Source organism: Pezoporus wallicus, unplaced genomic scaffold (genome assembly GCF_028554395.1).
Source record: "Pezoporus wallicus isolate ANWC-B61680 ecotype Strahan unplaced genomic scaffold, APGP_CSIRO_Pwel_v1 contig_8166, whole genome shotgun sequence".
In the NCBI taxonomy this organism is placed as follows: domain Eukaryota; kingdom Metazoa; phylum Chordata; class Aves; order Psittaciformes; family Psittacidae; genus Pezoporus; species Pezoporus wallicus.
In genome coordinates this window covers 2,619,903-2,637,560 of record NW_026638114.1, presented here as the reverse complement: position 1 = coordinate 2,637,560, position 17,658 = coordinate 2,619,903, and the positions used below count along the sequence as shown (strand labels likewise).

The window sequence follows — 17,658 nt, the reverse complement described above, 5'->3', positions numbered from 1 at the left end:
GGTTCACAAAGCACAGGTTCAAAGAGAGAAACCCAGTGTCAGTTTCTGATTTAGTATGTCAGATATTTCAGCTGCTTGGAACTATGTATTGCAGAAACAACCACAAATACCTTAGTTATACTTTCTGTAGCTCATCTTTTGATTTCACCAAGGATGAAAGCATCAGCTAGCACAGCTCTTTCAGCAAAACCTTTATCTGTGGCCAGCACAGCAACAAGAATACTAAACAGTAATTTCCAGAAGACACAGACTCTGCTTTTTCCTACCAAACTACTGCTCAGATGCCTAAACTGACTGTGGTTTGATTACAAGGGTAAGATTCAAAACCTTCTGTAAGTCATCTGAGAAAGACTTTTGATCAGGACTGAATTATCAAGCTACGGTGTCCTTCAATTCCACTCTTCCAACAGCTTACCAGTCATCTGGTTTAACAGCATCTGGGTCTGGGATTTTTGGTCTCTCATCCCAGTCCTCAGGCTTCTGGTCATTCGGGTCCTCGATCTCTCGGGGTGGATTCACAGGAGGGGACATATCATTTAGCAAATTCCCACTGTTAACAACCGTTTGATCAACCAGGATTTCAAAACTGTTATCAGGATTCAAAACTGGAAGGAAAAAAGTTGATGTAGCCATTACACAGATGACAGAAAGCATGCATCATACAGCATCACTCATCCCCACCGTACAACTAAAGCTTCAGCAAACCAAGCTACCACCTACCCAGCGACTGTTTTATATGAACCTTCCTCCTTATGCCAAAGTATAACTAGTGATGATGTACCACATCTCAGCTTGTGAGAGAGAAGACTCATTACAGGGGTCCTATGTTAAATAGGCTAAAAGCACAAAGAAGCTTCTAGAGCTATTACCAGTTATCACAGCAAGTTGACTTTGGCACTGTTAAGTATTCCCTTAGTAGCAAGAATGTATATATTCACTTCTACTCAAGAATAAGTCTCCTTACTACTGACTCGCAGGATTTTCATCTTACTCCTCTTTATCCACTGCTGCCTCTCTAGTAGGACAGGCTAGAGATTCTCCCAAGTATTCCTTGAAATATTCTAGTCATAGCTAACATACCAAACCAGACACTGTACTTCAAAACCCACTGAGTTTGTCTAGTACCATAAAAGCAGCAAGAAAAAAAAAAAGCATAAATCATCCCTGTAAATCTAAAGCCTAGCATGTCCCAAATTACTAGGAGGCAGCATTCAAGCAGTTTTATATAAATGTTGCTAGTAACTTTGGATATACTTGGCAGATCAAGTTACTTACAGCTGTTCCTTTAATTACTAAGTTCAAGGTCTCATGACCATTCTTACATAAATCAAGATTTCTTGCAATGAAGAAATAAGCCTTTGTAAAACAAGACCAGTTTTTGCATTCAGAGCTTTCAAGTGGTCTTTAGTACTATGGTGTGTCAACATAAATATTCCATTCATCTGGCTCATTTTTATGAGCTTTTAATTCAGGAAACACAGTAGTAGTTATTAATACACATAATGAGCAGTCATCATACCTAGAGTGTAAAGATGGGTCTTCTTATCAGTAAAGTAAGTCTTCAGGTCCGCATCTGGACGCTTTGCATGCTTCTCCTCGTATCTGCCAGTCTTTGGGTTTTTGTGCCGGAAGATGAAGTGCAATTTATAGTCCTCTCCACATTTGTCAGGGCCAAACATGATTGTATATGGAGTTTTGTCATGGAACTGGTCCTTTAAAAACAATGCAAGACTTCATTCCAGTATTCTGAAATACAGCTTAAGTCACTGCCTGGCATAAGAAGTCCCAATTCATCAGGGATTATTCTACAATTTGGCTATCAAGCAGTGAAGAACCCACACTAAAGCCTCTATGCGGAATACAAGCCTTTAGAAAAAACACACTAGAATGATCCCAGCTGCTTGATTTTGCACCTTAGGTCTCTACTTCTCATATGGAAAACAGCAGCTATACAAGCGCTATCAAAAAGATAAGTGTAACAACCACAATGTTGCAAGTATACCTCCACGTTATCATAAAGCATTTTAAAAGCTATCAATACAGAAATATCATTTACTGGTAATAATGAATGAGTAGTTAGTCCAGTGAGTTTCTCCCACACAGTGATAAGCAGCATTAGAAGTGAGGACAATTTTTATGTTGTTTACACTTATAAACTGTGGTACAGTCTCAATCTGAAAGCTAACTGGATATAATCTCACCACTGAGCACTGCAAGCAAGTCTATTTGTTCTTGCTAATGGTAGTTTGAAATACAATGCACATAAACTGGTTAGACAAACAGTCTTTTGAGTGTCCTTTTTTTAAAGGATAGTTTGGAATCTGTATTAATAATATACCTGCAATGAGGCTGGAAAAGGAAAGGAGAAGGATGGGTAACAATTCATAAAAGGTACTTCCTATAAAGTCTAGGAAGATGGCTAAAGAAAACCCATAGGCTACAAAAGCTTCTGCAAAGCAGTTAATCTTTGTCTGAACAGGCTAAACCACTTCAGATGGGAATATGACTGAGAGGAGAGAGAATGATTCTTAATTCTTAGGAGTTGTAACATGGTCTCTTCCACTGACCACACTTCTAAAACAATGCATTCAAGGGTCATTTATGAAGTAAATGGTTCTATATAGCTCACGTGTGTAGCTGAACATGTAATATTGCATCCACACCAACCTCTCAAGGCAATTTTTAAATATACCCAGTAACTCTCAAGTGAGTTCACATGTCAAAAGACAATAAATGTAAGGTGTATTTTTAGTTATTTGCATTAGTCTCTTTTAGACAATAAAAGATGGGATCTTCCTTCTGCACCAAGAGCTTCCCAAGAAGGTTTCTCCTCTGGCCACACACTGGCTACTCTCATGAGACACATCCTCTTTGGTCCTAGAACCTAAGGAAATCTGAAGGATTGCAGATTTTAGTAGAGATCTACAACTGCTCAGCTACTAGAGAACTGCAGAATTTTCACTCAAGAAGCCAGAAGATTTCAATATTTACCCTCTCCATCTGGAAACAGTGGGGAAAATGCTGAGTGCAAAGTATTCTGGTAATCAGGCCCTATATAAGCCCTTACTGCCTTTACTAAAGGGGCTTCTTCAAGCAGAAGCAGTATGAGAAAGTTTGCTTTCACAGCTAATACTCAAAGTAGCAGCATTACTCACCAGGTTCAATTCAGGAGTTTTTGAAAGCAATTTCACATAGGCCCCACCACACTCTATTCCATTTTGGAAGTTTACTTCATACCTAAATTTTGGTTTTGGACAGAGAAGTGGAGAACATGTTATACGTAAGGAAAAGTTACTTCTGAAATACACAATTTTAATTTTCAATTACAAATTAAGAGTAAGACTGTTTTGTTGTTGCTTGCTTTAAATTTCCCAGTGAATATTAAAAGTACGCACTGCACCCTAAGAACTAATATTCATAAGGGCCTGAGAAACAAGGAAGAATAAGGATTCAGAAGACTTGACCTGACAGAAAAAATTACAGTAATTGAGTACTGGTCTAGAAGATCATGATCTAGAAACAGAGAAGGAAGAAAGAGTTCCAGTACGTAAAACACTGCAACAGAGATTAAGGCAAGCCAATTATTTTCTCTACAACTACTACAGCAGACAGACAACTCAGTCTGCAAGACAACCAAAGTGACAACAACTGGATCCTAGGGGAAGCCCCCTTAGGGTTATAAGTATGCAACAGTATATTTAGGGATGCCAAGGAGTCTGAAAAAGGCAAAACAACCCTGTCAGGAATAGGCTAAATATGCTTGATCCTCTCTCAGTGCCAGCAGCTGGAGCAGATGACCACTGGGATTTATTTTTAGTCAAGTATTTTGAGTCAAAACTAAAAAGTCAAGCAAAGCAGAGTGATCAATTTATCTTGTGCATATCTGAAGTAGCTTACTCTTGGTTTAAAACTGGTAAAGTTCTTACTGAACTATTTCCCCCCCAACTCGGTAGTCTAAAATACATGCAAACAGCTTTTTCTACATCAGTCACCGCCAGAGTTAGGCAAGCTGTTCATCTCCCATGATAGATGAACTAAGACAAAAGAAGGACAAGTGTCTTTACCACTCTGTCCACTCCACCTTAGAAACAGGGCAGTTTACTGCATAAGAAAGAGCACTGACCTACATACAGACCAGCTTCTGTTCCAAAGGACATGGACTTCCACAATTAGCAGTACAAAAGTCAGTTGCCTGACCTTGTTACTACAATTAAATCAAGTGAATTCAAGTCCCAAGACAGGTTACCAAGTCTTCTTTCCTCTTCAGGCTTCAGAGGGACTACCCTGTTCTTAACTTCCCACTTTGGGAATCTGGGTTGCTATTTTACTTTTACTTAAACAGTGTAATAATAGGTTCCAGCATCATGTGTCATCTAGACCCCCAGTCAACAAAAGCTCAGTTATGGAATTAACCTCAGCCTGCTATCATATCACCCTTGAAATAACAGAACCTGGAGTTATCCTTTACTTACTGTATAATAAGGGGTTTGGTATCAAATACAAAAGGCTTTGCAAGTTTGGATGAAATTGCATGGTGCTTGGCTCGGGTTACCAACACAAGCCCTTTGTCTCCTGGAAGCTTAGTATCCTTCATGTCTTGGACTTCCCATTTACCTGAAAAGAAATTAACCAAATGCTATCAAAACTTATTCAAGACAGTCTTTGTTTAGCCCAGTTTTGAGCAAGATAGTCAGCATTCTGCAATAATACCCTCCAGGACATATTAGCAAATTATCAATAACATCTTCACTAAGTTACTTTTAAATCTCCAAGTGGATATTTTGGCTAAATCAGAACTACACTTATATTGCTAGCCAGGTATAAAACCCACCTCTCCCATATTCTTCAATGAACGTACTTTTAACTGAGAAACAGAAAACAAAGACTTGCACCTTTTCTTTAGATATGGCAAAATACATCAGAAACCATATATTACCCAGACCCAGGTTGGACTCACCGTCGTATTTGGCAATCTCATCATCTGTATCATCCTTTTTAGCTCTGGAAAGGATCCATCTAGAAGACAGACATCCAGTGGTTGGAAAACCATACTTTTACACACACACACTAAAAATCCTGCCCTTAAAATAAGATAGCCCTTGCTGTCCTATCATTACACCCCAGTGTTTTGATCCATCAAGGAGTTCTATCCCCAAGCCTGCAAAGGTTTCTGCATTTGCCACTCTCTGCCCCCCTTCAAAGTAGGATCATGGTATCCGTCTTGATCTTGTAAAAAACAGAAGTAATACCTCAATAAGTAAATAGTACTTACTTACCCAAGTAAGAAGTCAGATGAGGATTAAAACATTACATGTATGCCTCACCTCCCCCTTGTTACTAGAACTTAAGGCAACACTAATTTAACTCCGTACTTTAACAGCCAGTCTCATCTAGTCACTGCTGTAATCCTCACCAGCCACAGCCCTTTAATTCAATTTGGGTAATACAGGCTCTAGAGAGGGTTTAGTTTTTAATTATTTGCCATACTGAATACTTCAGCAATACTCACCCATCCAGAGTTCCTTTATCAAAGGACTCTGCAAAATACACCTCGCCAGTTGGGACTGGGGGCCTGTAGGTAACCTGTTGGAGAAGAGGAGCATTTACGCACCTTTCAAAGCACATTCTCTACTCTAAAGAAATACAGACACAGAACTCGCATTCCCACTTTACACTCAAGTAGAGTTTACCTGGAACACCCTTGCAGAATAAATACAGAAGCTATGTAAATACTGCTGCTTGAGCCAAGCCACTGTGCTCTTGTCTGCAACTAGAAGTCTATCTAGCTGGAAACATTAGGACTAACTCCTGATAATCACATCACAGATTTCAAGGGTGGATCCAAGTCCTCAGGAAGAATGCGGGGGACATGAGAATAGGAACAAAGCAGCTAAGCTTAATTCCAAGCCCTACTCCCAGATAACATCTTTAATAAAATCACAACATATTAAACGGTAGCAAAGACAACTCTGATCAGACTCACATTAACCACAACACAACCAGTAATTTAATCTTTTAAAAGAAGTCCCATGCCAAACCTTTGGAGTTGGAGGAGGAGTGCTCATTTCAGGCTTTGACTCTTCTGCCTCCTCAATGCCATCGTCCAAGTCATCCTCAATATCAACTACATCATCACCATCATTGTCATCATCCGTATCATGTGCCTGGACAGCAAGAGTCCCAAGAGCTAACAGGGTCACATACAGCAGCCATTTCAGCTCCATGATCTGAGTAAGACAGACAAGGCAAAGAGGTCAAGCCAGCACTACAGGCAGAGCATATAGGATTGCTTCTCCAAACCAAGCACCCAAGACAACAGGTAAAGTGCCTGGTCATACCCCTGAAGGGAAAGTGCAAACTAATCTTTTCAGCTCTGTTATTTACTGCATCTGGCTGGTTGAGACAGCTCGAAAAGCCAGAGAGAAATACAGCATAAAGCTAAGTACTTAATACAAAACAGACATTAACCGAGCAGAGGGCCACTTGTACAAGTCCTACAGATCATGCTGCAGAAGCGCCCATTTTGTTTGCACTGCAACAAGGGGCAGGACAGCAGCCATGTGCACAGCACCACAACCTCTGTAACTGTAAAAACTTAGCAGAAAAACCCATTACTTACAAAGAACTTTAAATGTATCATGCAGCAACTGGAATTTCCATTCAGTTCAGAAATTGAAATACAATTAGCTAGCTCTTTCAAGCAAAGAGTAATCGATCCTCTACCTCCTGTTCAGTATTTTGTTTGTCCTTTCAACCATGGGATACTTTCAGTCATCAGACCCTTTCCCAGGTTTTATCATGGTCTTACAGCTAACAGACCCCGATACTACTGGCAGATGTCTATAAGCAGTTGAGGCTAGCGAGCTAGGCCCAGGAGAAAACTTCTTACTATTTAACAGACAATTGCTTTGATTCCCCTCTTTCAATCTTTAATTTAACAAGATAACCAAAGAAGCAGAGTATGTTAACTGAGGCTCTACAGAATTAAATTATCACACTTAGCTTATCACACTTCTTTATAAGGTGCCTAGCACGTTATCACACCTGAAATATCGTAGACATTGTCAAGCTGTAGCTCAAAAGATCTTGTAAAAGAGGCTTCAATTTGACTTTCTTGCTACAAAAACTACAAGATCACTGCACCTTTCTGTTGCAGAAGGCAACACTGAGCCTGCTGTGCATAGCTTTATCTGCCACAATAACCTGCGCCTTGTCACCTTTTCTCCTTTGAATCACATTTCAAATCTTTCTTCAAAAACCAGAGTTGTGACTAATACATTTTAGAAGTCAATACAAAATGAAACACCCCTCCTTTCCCAACACTCCTGCCTCAGGTCGTAGCCCTGTGGACTTACAAACATAACTCAAGCAGAGTTAATGGTGCCTGTAGGGGAATAAGATCATGCTAGAAAACAAACTTCAACTTTCCAAAACATGGTTAGGCAACTAAAAGAATTTACAGTCTTCAGTGCTTATCAGCACTATCCAATGCTCCAAAATTATGTTGCAGATTATTCTTTAACATCTAATAACAGAAGGGATGTCTTATAACTACCACAAAACTGTATTTCAAAGACCTCTGCTGAGGTCACGTCCAGTTTGTCACTACAGCAACATGTAATTGCAGCCAGCTCCCTAACAATAGTGATGGCCTTGAGGATTATTGTCTAAATGCATGTTCACAGCCCTCCCCCTCACAGCTCAGGCAACTGCACCCAAACACCTCTGAGCCCCATGAACACTATTCACAGATGACAGAAGCTTTCAAGTGTTGTTACATATGAGTAAAGCTCATTTGCTTAATGCACAGCATACAGCTAAAATTCAAGTCATAGACATCAGAGAAGGTCAGAGCTCTTACTACTGGAACCACAATATAAAGCCAAGGAATGAGAACTGCCAAACAGTTGGAAGTTGAAGCTCCTCATGCACAGATAGCAGTCTCTGAACAAACTCATGCCCACCAGCATAAAAGCAGTTACAGAACACAAGAGCCTGAGTTTCATTTGAAAAAGTGATCTTCAGAGCTCTGTCTGACTGAAGCAACTGCAGGTGAGACGGCACAAGGACACCTTTCCAAAGGAAAGTTTGAATTTTGTCTTACTTTACCAACAGGGGCTCACCAAATACATTCTTCACAGAGCTGAACTGAGGATGATTTTACCCAAATTTTACAACTGCTTTCAAATTACATTATGCAAATAGAGTGACCACTTCATCATTTGCAAAGTGATACGAAGAAATTTGTCTTAGAAGTATAGCAAGACTAAAAATAAGCCAATTCTCTCCTAAGAGAAGGGAGTTCCTGCATACCTCCTCTCTAGCTTGTGCAAAGGCTATTAATGACTTAGCATGCAAATAATCCTTTAAGTAATCTCACCACTAGCAATAAAGTTTTGGTGAAGGAATTAAATCATGCCAGTACTGACTCCATATGTAATAATTATGTACTTCACAATTCCACTTCAACTACAGCCCTTTGGAAGTATTTGTCAGCAGCAAACGGGCTTTGCTAAATGCTAACACATAAACAGCAAAGCCACGGAGCCTCATACTGCAGGCAAAGCTGCTCCAGAAATTCTTTTGCCAAAGCACCCCTGTGAAACCAGGCAATTCCATCAGTATCCCACAGAGCAAGGCAGAAGTTATGCCACTTTGTGCTCCTAACACAACCATAGCTATCTACCCTATACATTTATCAGTTTGTGCTTTGTCTCAATCTGAGGCCTCACGGAACCTCACCTCAAGGTAGAAAGGTAACCTGTTCAAGTCCCCAAGAAAGCTTCTTTCCCCTCTTCCAAAGACAGCTACATGCATGAAAAGAAGCTAATCTAGTTTCACATCTTTGCCTCTTTCCAATCACTGGCAAGCAGTATTCACAAGTTCATATCCCTACAAAAAGCTGTTTAGGACACCTCCTACATATTAAATCAGTCCCAAACTCAACATAAGCTACTACTCATACACCTTGAGCACAGACTGGCAGCATCTCCTGCAAATGCCACTTGTCATTTCAAGCTCCCTATTCTGCTGATCTCTAAGAAACAGAAGAAACCATGTCCTCAGAAGAGCAATTTAAATATCATAAATGTGTGCTCTGCTGAAAAAGCTGCTTCTACCCATAATGGATATGCTGCTACAGGAGAAAATTCCCACTTCACACAATCCTTAGAGACAACGCAAACACAACTACGCACCAGTAATTTAGGTTATTCATAAATAGGAGATAGAAAGGGAGAGAGAAGAAACTCGGGTTTTGTGTAAAACGGGCATGAACCCATTTTTCAGTGGAGTTTTAAGCTGCTAGCAACTACGGGTGTTCAATTAGTCACCTCAACTGTAGTCTAACCTCCAGATACACAGCTACCTATTCCATTATGATCAGATTTCTCCCATGAAGTGTCCAATTTCCAAGCCATCATCACCATTAGCCATTTCTGCCTGCACTTCCCTTTTAGGTTGAACTGTGTAATATTTCTGAAGGTTAGCGTATTTCTGACCATGCAACAGCCAAAAGCCTTTAACAAAGGAACCCTTTCATAATAAGCAAGAGCTTCTGACGTTTCCATTCTCCCTTAGTGCAACCCTCATTTTCACAATAACAACATTTCAAGACAGAGATGACTAAAACTTCGTCTACTTTTCTTTTAGTAAGTTCTTCAGGCACTTGTAGACATTGGCACCACCTGGACTGAAGGAGAACTACTGCAGCATAACACCAAAGTACTAACTAGGAAGAGAGTTTGAGACTGTCAGGGCTAACAAATCACTTATTCTCTTCCATGTGCCCATCCACAGCCAGGCTTCTACACCAGAGAACTTACAGCTAAAATTTAAGCACTGTCCACCTGATTGTCAAAAGGCTGAAGCATTTTCCCTTAGAACTGACAGGAGCTGCACCAGAGCAATGAAAGCAGACACCCGGAACAGCTACGCTACAGACTTCACAAAATAAGAACTAAACTGAACTGGAGTGAGATTCAGATACAGGATCAGCTTCTTGCCATAGAAGTGGCACTCCCAAGTTAGGGCTAAGTGATTGCTACCTCTGTGTTTCAAGGCCTCCAAAGGAAGTCATATAGCTTCAGTGATTTATCTTTATTTAGAATTCCTTTCACTGGGCATAAAGGGGAAAGTTCATCTTGACGATAGGCATGACCCTGCAAACATTGGACCCATACAGCAGACAGTTGTTTCCATTCTCTCCAACATACATGTCCTGGGGAAGGACAGGCAATGAAAGGGCCCACACAAAGAATGTTAAAGTCCTTTGCTATCATACTTACAGAACATACTATTTAGAAAGTAACTTCCCTGTCAGGTCAAACAGAGCCTGCAAAACCAGTTTAATCCTCTCCTCGGTTACTCATCTATTTGAGTGGTTCACCAAGCAAGTCCTTAACAAGGCATAACAGAATGTGTAAACTACATTTCAATTGCTACTGGCTATCTAGTTTACTACTTCATTTTCTTTTTTTTTAAAGAACTAACAGTCAGATGAAATAGGCCTTATTAAAAATAAGCTGCTATAAACTACACCCCAACAATTTAACTGGAAGAACAGCAGTGGTTTCTATTTCAGTAGCATCCAAAGCGATAGCTGAATGACTTCAGTAGATGAAGAGCAAAATTTGCTAGTAAAGTTCTGTGTTCCAAATGCTGTATTTCAGAATGGTATTTACAGTGGAAGCACACCAGTAAAAACAAGCACAAGGCATCCTCATGCAAGGCAAGAATTATGGAAGAAAGGTTTAAAGACACAAAAGACAGAAAATTCATCACAACACGAAAAAAGCAAGCAAGGAGACAAGAACAGAAAGGCCAAGACCCAGATACCCATTTTCCCCTCTCAAATTAGATTTGTATAGTTTCTGAGCAAAGGCTTGGCCACTCAACTGGGTAGTTCACTAGTTTCTCAAAGTCAGAAATAGTCAAGAGCAGCGGAAACCTCTTCCACATCTCACAATCCCTCCACCTTCCACATCCCAGCTCCTCTGCGGTGCCAGGGTAACTGTTTACACAGCCTCATGATGAGCTGCAGCAGGTTTATGATGGCTCAGAAGCCTTCTGCCATGTTATTTTAACCCTGAATCAATACCCCAGTCCAAGCCGCAACACAAAGGCAGAGTTGTGGCAGGACAAGTGAAAGTGCTGTGAGATAAAGTAGTCCAAGGATAAAGGAAATAAAGCTGTTGGGAGCACAGCTGGGTTAATGCCATAGTTTCAAGTGCAGTTCTGTCATCCACACTTGTCTTTAGGCAGACTCGGAAGATGGACACTCTATGGCAAAGCTGAACAATTGTATGGGCAAACAGTGTAATTTCAGCAACCAGTTCATTACCTCCCACCCCTCTAAAGGGGTATAATAAAATTATGTTCATATATATGCAGCAATTCATATGATGCAGAAAACACTTTTCTCCCCTTAAATGCTTCATTTTACAGCTAGACAACTTCCACCATTGAGGAGATTCTGATTTAACATCATACCTCAATGAGCAGCAGGTGTGGCTGAATTCAAACCACCTTGCTTGCAACAGGCCCAAGGCAGGAGCTATGTGGGGAGGGTGGTTTGCTCCTGTCCCTCCTCTTTGTTTTTAAAGGAGGGGGTACACTGCTACATCACATTTGAGGAAATTCTCCAGGAGAAGATTAGCCAGACCTCTCCTGGAGAGCTCAACTGCCCCACAAAAAAAAGCTGCCTTCTGTTTGAGTTGCAAGGAGCACAAACCAGGCAAGAGATTAGGTGTGAAAGGTGGCAGCAACAAAGCTTGGCTTTAATAAGTATTTCAAATATGCCAGTTTTCTAAAATTAACAGCACAAATACAGCAAGGGAGAAAACACCATGTACCGTTTGTCAGCAGAGACACTGCTCCCTCAGAACTGGAAGTCCTTGGAGGGCAAAGACAAGAACTGCAAAGATTTCTGGCCATAAAACAGATGGGCTGCTAGGAAAATTACATTAAGTGGGGGAGATCTGGAGGTGCCCCAAGATCTTTCAGACCATCATGCCTAGAAATCAATTTAAGTTTGCCCTGCTACAGAATTGATTCCAGCAAGAACAGGCTGCCACTATGATCACTACTAGAGGCAGAAAAATGAAAGCCCAGAAAAGGAAGTAAAAGGCAGGGCTAAGTACAAACCATAGTCTATTCTCAGTAAAGGATTTATTCATTTACTTAGGGGGAAGTGCTGCAGCACATCAAATGAGAGGGTAATCTAACAGAGACTGCAAGCTTTCTTATTGCTTTGCACTAGGCTTTGCTTCCTAGGACAAAAGCTGATACCAGGAAGCAGTTCTGTGTCTTACACACAGCTTGTAATGATGTCTGTGAATTGTATAAGCATTCCCGTCTGTTAACTAGAAATACTGATACTTACTATGAACACAGAGTTCAACCCAAAGCTTTTCCATGTTTTGGATAAACATGCAATGTGACCAAATCAACAGTAAGGAGGTTTTTTAGTCATTCAAGCGCATCAGAGTGAATGTGTGGTAGCCTATTTCAACCTGCATTTAACCAGCATTTTATCTGCATTATCTCATACATTATTATAGTCCCCTATCTCCTTGCAATATTTTAGCAACAACCCAAACCACAGTGGGCAATGTCACAAAAAACCTGCATGTCAGCTCTACTTAATTTACAATGTGAAGTAATCATACTGCTTTTAGAAATACATTGCATTCCTAGAGACTAGTTTTGAGACATCTAACATACTCTAAATAAGCTTCAGAGAGTTTTCCATAATGCTCTGCAGAAATATTGCAGCATCAATTATGTTAACACTAAGAATAAAGAAGTTTGGACTTTTAGTAGTACTACCACTATTGCTAATCCATGTCTGCCTCCCTTCACAACCACATCACCTGCAGCATTTCCCTTTCTACAGCCTAGAAAGTTCTTAACCACAAAACTGCACGTGAAAGTTCTCTCTTTAGAGTCAGTACAGACAAGAAAGCATCGGGCTATGCATGCTTTAATTCAAAGGTGCGGAGTTGTTTGCTTTAAAAGCACATGATACAATCTTCAGACAAAAATGAGACCAGGATGTCATTTATACACCATTTTGAAGACACCCAACACAAGTAATATTTGTGTGGTAAAATTCAAAGCATGAACTGAGGTCCCTCAAAGCCTGAGACACTGCTGACGCACTCTGTTAGTCTCTACTTCACCTGTTGGGCCTTCAGTTCTGCACTTTCAACACCCCCATTCCAGAGACTTCTGCTTCCCCTTGCACAGCCCGAACCAGGCCCGACGCTGAGCTCCACACCCGCCTCCTCTCCAAGCTCTGCGGGGCCTCCCACTCATAGTGAGCATTTTTAGGGAGCTCAACGCTATTTCCACGCGTTAGCGGCCAGCATTAAAACAAGCAGTCAGATAAAACCCACACCACTTCACATTCACCTCCGACCCCAACCTCCCTCCCCACAGAAGCCGCTCCCGGTCGAGGAGGGGGAGCACCGAAGGTCCCTTCGGCCCCGCTCCAGCCGCGGCCCTCCCACACGCCGCTCCCCATCCCAGAGGTCCCAGAACTTACCAGAAACCCCACCGCTCCCCGTCAAACCTCTCAGAGGCCTACGGGCGCCGCAGCAGCCCCATGCCCAGCCCAGCCGCGGGGCCCTCCCCGGGCACGACCGCCCCTCCCACCCCAGCTCCCGGCGCACACACGGGCCTGCCGCCGCCTGCCACACCCAGGGCCCAGCAACCTCCCGCCGCCACCGCCGCACACCCCCCGGCTACCCCCGACGCTTCACCCCGCCAATCCCCCGACATGCCCCGCGGTGGGCCCGCTCCCCGCACCGCGATGGTGGCGGAGCTGCCCCGGTCCGCAGCGGCGGAGGACGGGCTGTGGGGACGTGGGGACACGGGGACAGACGGGGACGGACAGACGGGGACGGACAGACGGGGACGGACAGACGGACACTCACCCGCCGCAGCCCCGAGCGCCCCCAGCCGCCCCTCACCTCCGTCACGTGCCGGGATCTCGTCCCGCTACTGCTGCCGGCCCTGAGGCAAGACCCGAGGGGCTGGCCTTGCTTCGGCCCTCGCGGCGGAGGAGCCCGGGGTCTGCCCGTGCAGCTGGAGGTGCTGCGAGCCTCGCCCCGGAGCTCTGCGGAGGTCACTGCCTGTCCTGTGTCTGAGCACCACAGTATTAAACAGCAAAGTCACCTTTATGTGTGCCTGCACGATCATTAGCTCCTTAGAAGAGGTTTTTCAAAATCTCCTGTTTATGCAGAATTCAGTGTCTTTGAATAGGCATTTATCAAAACCTAGTGTATTTTGCTCAATTACTAACTGAGGGTTTAAGAAAGCCATACAAACACTCCAATGCATTAAGAACATGGCAGTGCCGCTCAGGCAACTGTTTGTTTAAAGGCCTTGTAATATTGGAAAGATTTACGCTATGCTGTTATGTCCAAAATTAATGAGGTGCAATAACATGTAAATGCTGAACATTTATACATGGAAGAAGTACAAAAGTGCAGGGGAATGAAGAAATAACTGTCCCTGCTGTAATGACTGGGAAGTAGAGGCCAAAGGTGGTAACTTGTGTGCACGGGGCCAAGATGAAGCTTTGTGAGTCCCTGCCTCCTGCTGCACACATAGAGCAGCATGGGACAGCAATGAACAAGGACCCTCAATGGGGAGCGCAGGCTCCTGTTACCCTATCAGCAACATCACTTTTAAGTTGTATCTGAGCTGCTCCAGCTGGGAACAGTTCAATGGAAAGTTGTATATGAACTGCCCAGTTCCAAGCAAGCTCCTGTGTGGTCTGTGGGCCGCAGCCTGTTCCAGCAGATAGGAGGTATTCTGTAGGAATATCAAATTCAATACTGCTTAGGAGGGGCAGGAAGAAGGAAGAAAGATAAAGGTTGGGTTTGGGGTTTTTTTCTAAACATAAATCTGTTTTGAGTTCATGCAGTGAGTCAGCAACATAAGTTGAAAATTCCACTGTGTTTGGACAATGCAAGCAGGGCCTCGGCGGTCAGAAATAAGGCTCAGCAGAAATGAAATCAGCAAATCCCTGTTTACACTGAAGTTTGGAATAAAACACTCACTTTTTTTTTTTTTCAGAAAGCACTCAAGCTGGGTCCTAAACCTCCCCATTGACTGAGCTACACCCAGAGACAGAAGATGCAGACAGACAGGCTACACAGGAGATACCAAGTGCTTTAAATGAGAAACTAAAAACACCACAGAAGAATGCTTCAAATGGTAACAAAGCAGTATAATATAGCAGGCTTCCTCCTCAATCTAGGCAAAAATCTATTTTTCCACTAAATATCTTCCAAGCCCCTCTTTTGAAACAGGTTGTTAACTCCAACATAACTCTCAGAACAGTGTAATACTGCTGCAATCACATAAGCATGGGGAAGTCAAACACACACATGCCTGTCCCACATGCTTTCCCTTTTTCTCCCACCCTTTCCCAAAAGAGAAGACATTCCTTCCTTTTACAACCTGCTGAATCATGGCACAGGCAGGCAGCCCTGAAGCCTGCTCCTGCCTGTGCTGCTTTGTCATCGTGGGGAGCAGCGTAAGTTAAAACAAAAAACTAGAAGCTGTTAAAAGCATACCTTACCCTGTGAGTTCTGAGGTGTTTGAACTTAGATAAAAGGAATGCAAAATCAACACAAGAGAGGGAAATAATCCAGAAAGGAAACCAAAAAAGTGTGATAAAGGGAACAGAAGAGACATGCATGGATTTAACTGCTTTGGCAGCCTAGAAGGTGATATTTTTAGACTACGGAGTGCCAGGGCAGGGGCATTGAAACAAAGAGGGATGAATGGCAGATACCACACAGCAAACGTAATATTGTCAAGGAAAACAGTTTAGGTGTGTTCAGGCTTTGCTGCAAGAGATTTGCCTTGCTCCACTGATAAACACTTGTTCTCTGATTTTGGCACACACCTCTGGAAGGCAGTGTGATGAGCCGAACAGGCAGAATTCAGGGGTGAGAGGCAATCCTCAGTTTGTAAGTTTATAAATCCCCAGTTTATAACCACAGCTTTGAATAACTGTATTTTTGGGAACTTTTCTTGCCCTAACTGTTACCAGACAGAAAAACCTCTGGCACTTTTAGCTGCTGCTTTCCATTCTGAATTCCCTCTAACTTCAGTCTCTGAATCTTAATCCTTGCAGGGCACTGCCACATCGCCAGTGCTCTCCTTGCATGTCAAGCATTATGATAGTCCATCTTCTGAGTCTCATTCTTCTCTGGAAAACTGGCAAGAAGTGAGTGGAAAATCAAGCAGGTCAGACTGGCTGGACATTAGTGACACCACACTGACAGATAGCAGGCAGCCAAGGCAGACGACCAGCAGGAGAATGCTGACTTTTGCTCTTTCAAACTTTGAACTGCAGGAGGGAAGACAAGCTCACATCTCCATATGGGCAATGTCCATGCTCCCTGCTATTCATGGAAAACACATTACAGTGACATCTCTGGAGAGCACGCCTGAGGAAAGGACAAGAAAAGATACACTGACATTATCAAAATGGAGGGCTAGGTATCTAAAGGAAATACTAAAGACCAGCTGTTTTCAAAGCTAAGAAATCTAAATTTTGGAAGTGTTATAGATTAATTGTAATAAGAGGAGGCAGATAAGCCTAAGAAAGAAGAAAAAGCAACAGGGAACCAGAAGCAGAGAACTAGCAGATAGATGAAAGGAGTTGGGGAGACACAGCACCGAGGTGGAAGATCCTCCTGACGCCATTGACACAAGTTAGGAAGTGCCCCTGGGAACAGGAACTCTACAGAAAACTTCCAGGATCCAGAAGTTCAGAGTTATTGAAGACAATGGGTGCAAGTTTGGTCTGGATATAAGACAGGGGAACCCTGATGGTTTCCCTGGGTTGTATGCAGCTTTCGTGGCATTACACCAGCTCTCTGGACACCATTTGGTTTCCACTGTGCCCCTTTCCACCACTTCTTTCACAGAGCAGATGTAGGTTTGCTTGAGAGCGGCCTTCAGCTATCCCCAGAATTGTGTCCTCCCTGAGGGTCTCACACTTGAGGCATTTTTATCTGAGCATAGTTGCAACACATGCAGAGGAGTTACAAGGGCAATGCATATGACCCTTCAGATGCAAACACAGCAACCCCAATCAGCTAAAGGCTTGCCAGCAATAGCAGTAGTCCACCACCACCTTAGTGTCCTGAGTGCATCAGCAATTCCCAGATTTTTCTTCAAAGGACAAAATGCTCATTCCATTTCCAGCCCAATGAGACCCAGAGCACAGAGAAGGGCTGTGAGTGTTATAAGGCCAACAGAGAGAACACTGTGCTGAAACAGAAGGTCTTTCCACTTTAGCTCACGTTTCAGGTCAGCCAGGGGCTGACAGTGACTGACAGTGGCTGCTCTCCCCCAGCTGCTCACGGCTCTGTATTTCCTCTACAACAGTGTCTATACAGCAACACAGAACGTGCCTGTGAGTCAGTACCTCCTTGCATGTGGCCAGCCCGGGGCTCTCTGGCTCAGCACTGGTCCGTTTGCTTATTTGGAAGCAATTGTTTTGCAAGGAAGCTTTTCGTTTTTATGAAGAACAAAACCCATTTTAAATTCTCAATGGTAAAGTTTCCAAACGTCTTAAGTCTTGACAGACTGATGGGGTGCAATGAATAGCAACCAAAATTCCATTAACAT

General features: G+C 42.8%; 1 protein-coding gene across 2 annotated transcripts in view; it reads right to left on the bottom strand.

The window, feature by feature from the left end:
- The window catches only part of CANX (calnexin), a 40,563-nt gene that overhangs the window by 4,685 nt on the left and 18,220 nt on the right, over positions 1-17,658 (bottom strand). Inside the window, exons 1-8 of one of the 2 annotated variants that reach the window (XM_057409521.1) lie at positions 13,938-13,976; positions 6,039-6,227; positions 5,510-5,583; positions 4,958-5,016; positions 4,473-4,614; positions 3,156-3,237; positions 1,520-1,712; positions 416-605 (exon numbers count right to left, since the gene is read on the bottom strand). In XM_057409521.1, coding sequence (XP_057265504.1) covers positions 416-605; positions 1,520-1,712; positions 3,156-3,237; positions 4,473-4,614; positions 4,958-5,016; positions 5,510-5,583; positions 6,039-6,224 — 926 coding nt within the window. In that variant the 5' untranslated portion in view covers positions 6,225-6,227; positions 13,938-13,976. Of the gene's footprint in view, positions 1-415; positions 606-1,519; positions 1,713-3,155; positions 3,238-4,472; positions 4,615-4,957; positions 5,017-5,509; positions 5,584-6,038; positions 6,228-13,937; positions 13,977-17,658 lie in introns of those variants that run through there. The other variant, XM_057409520.1, reaches the window with a different exon arrangement.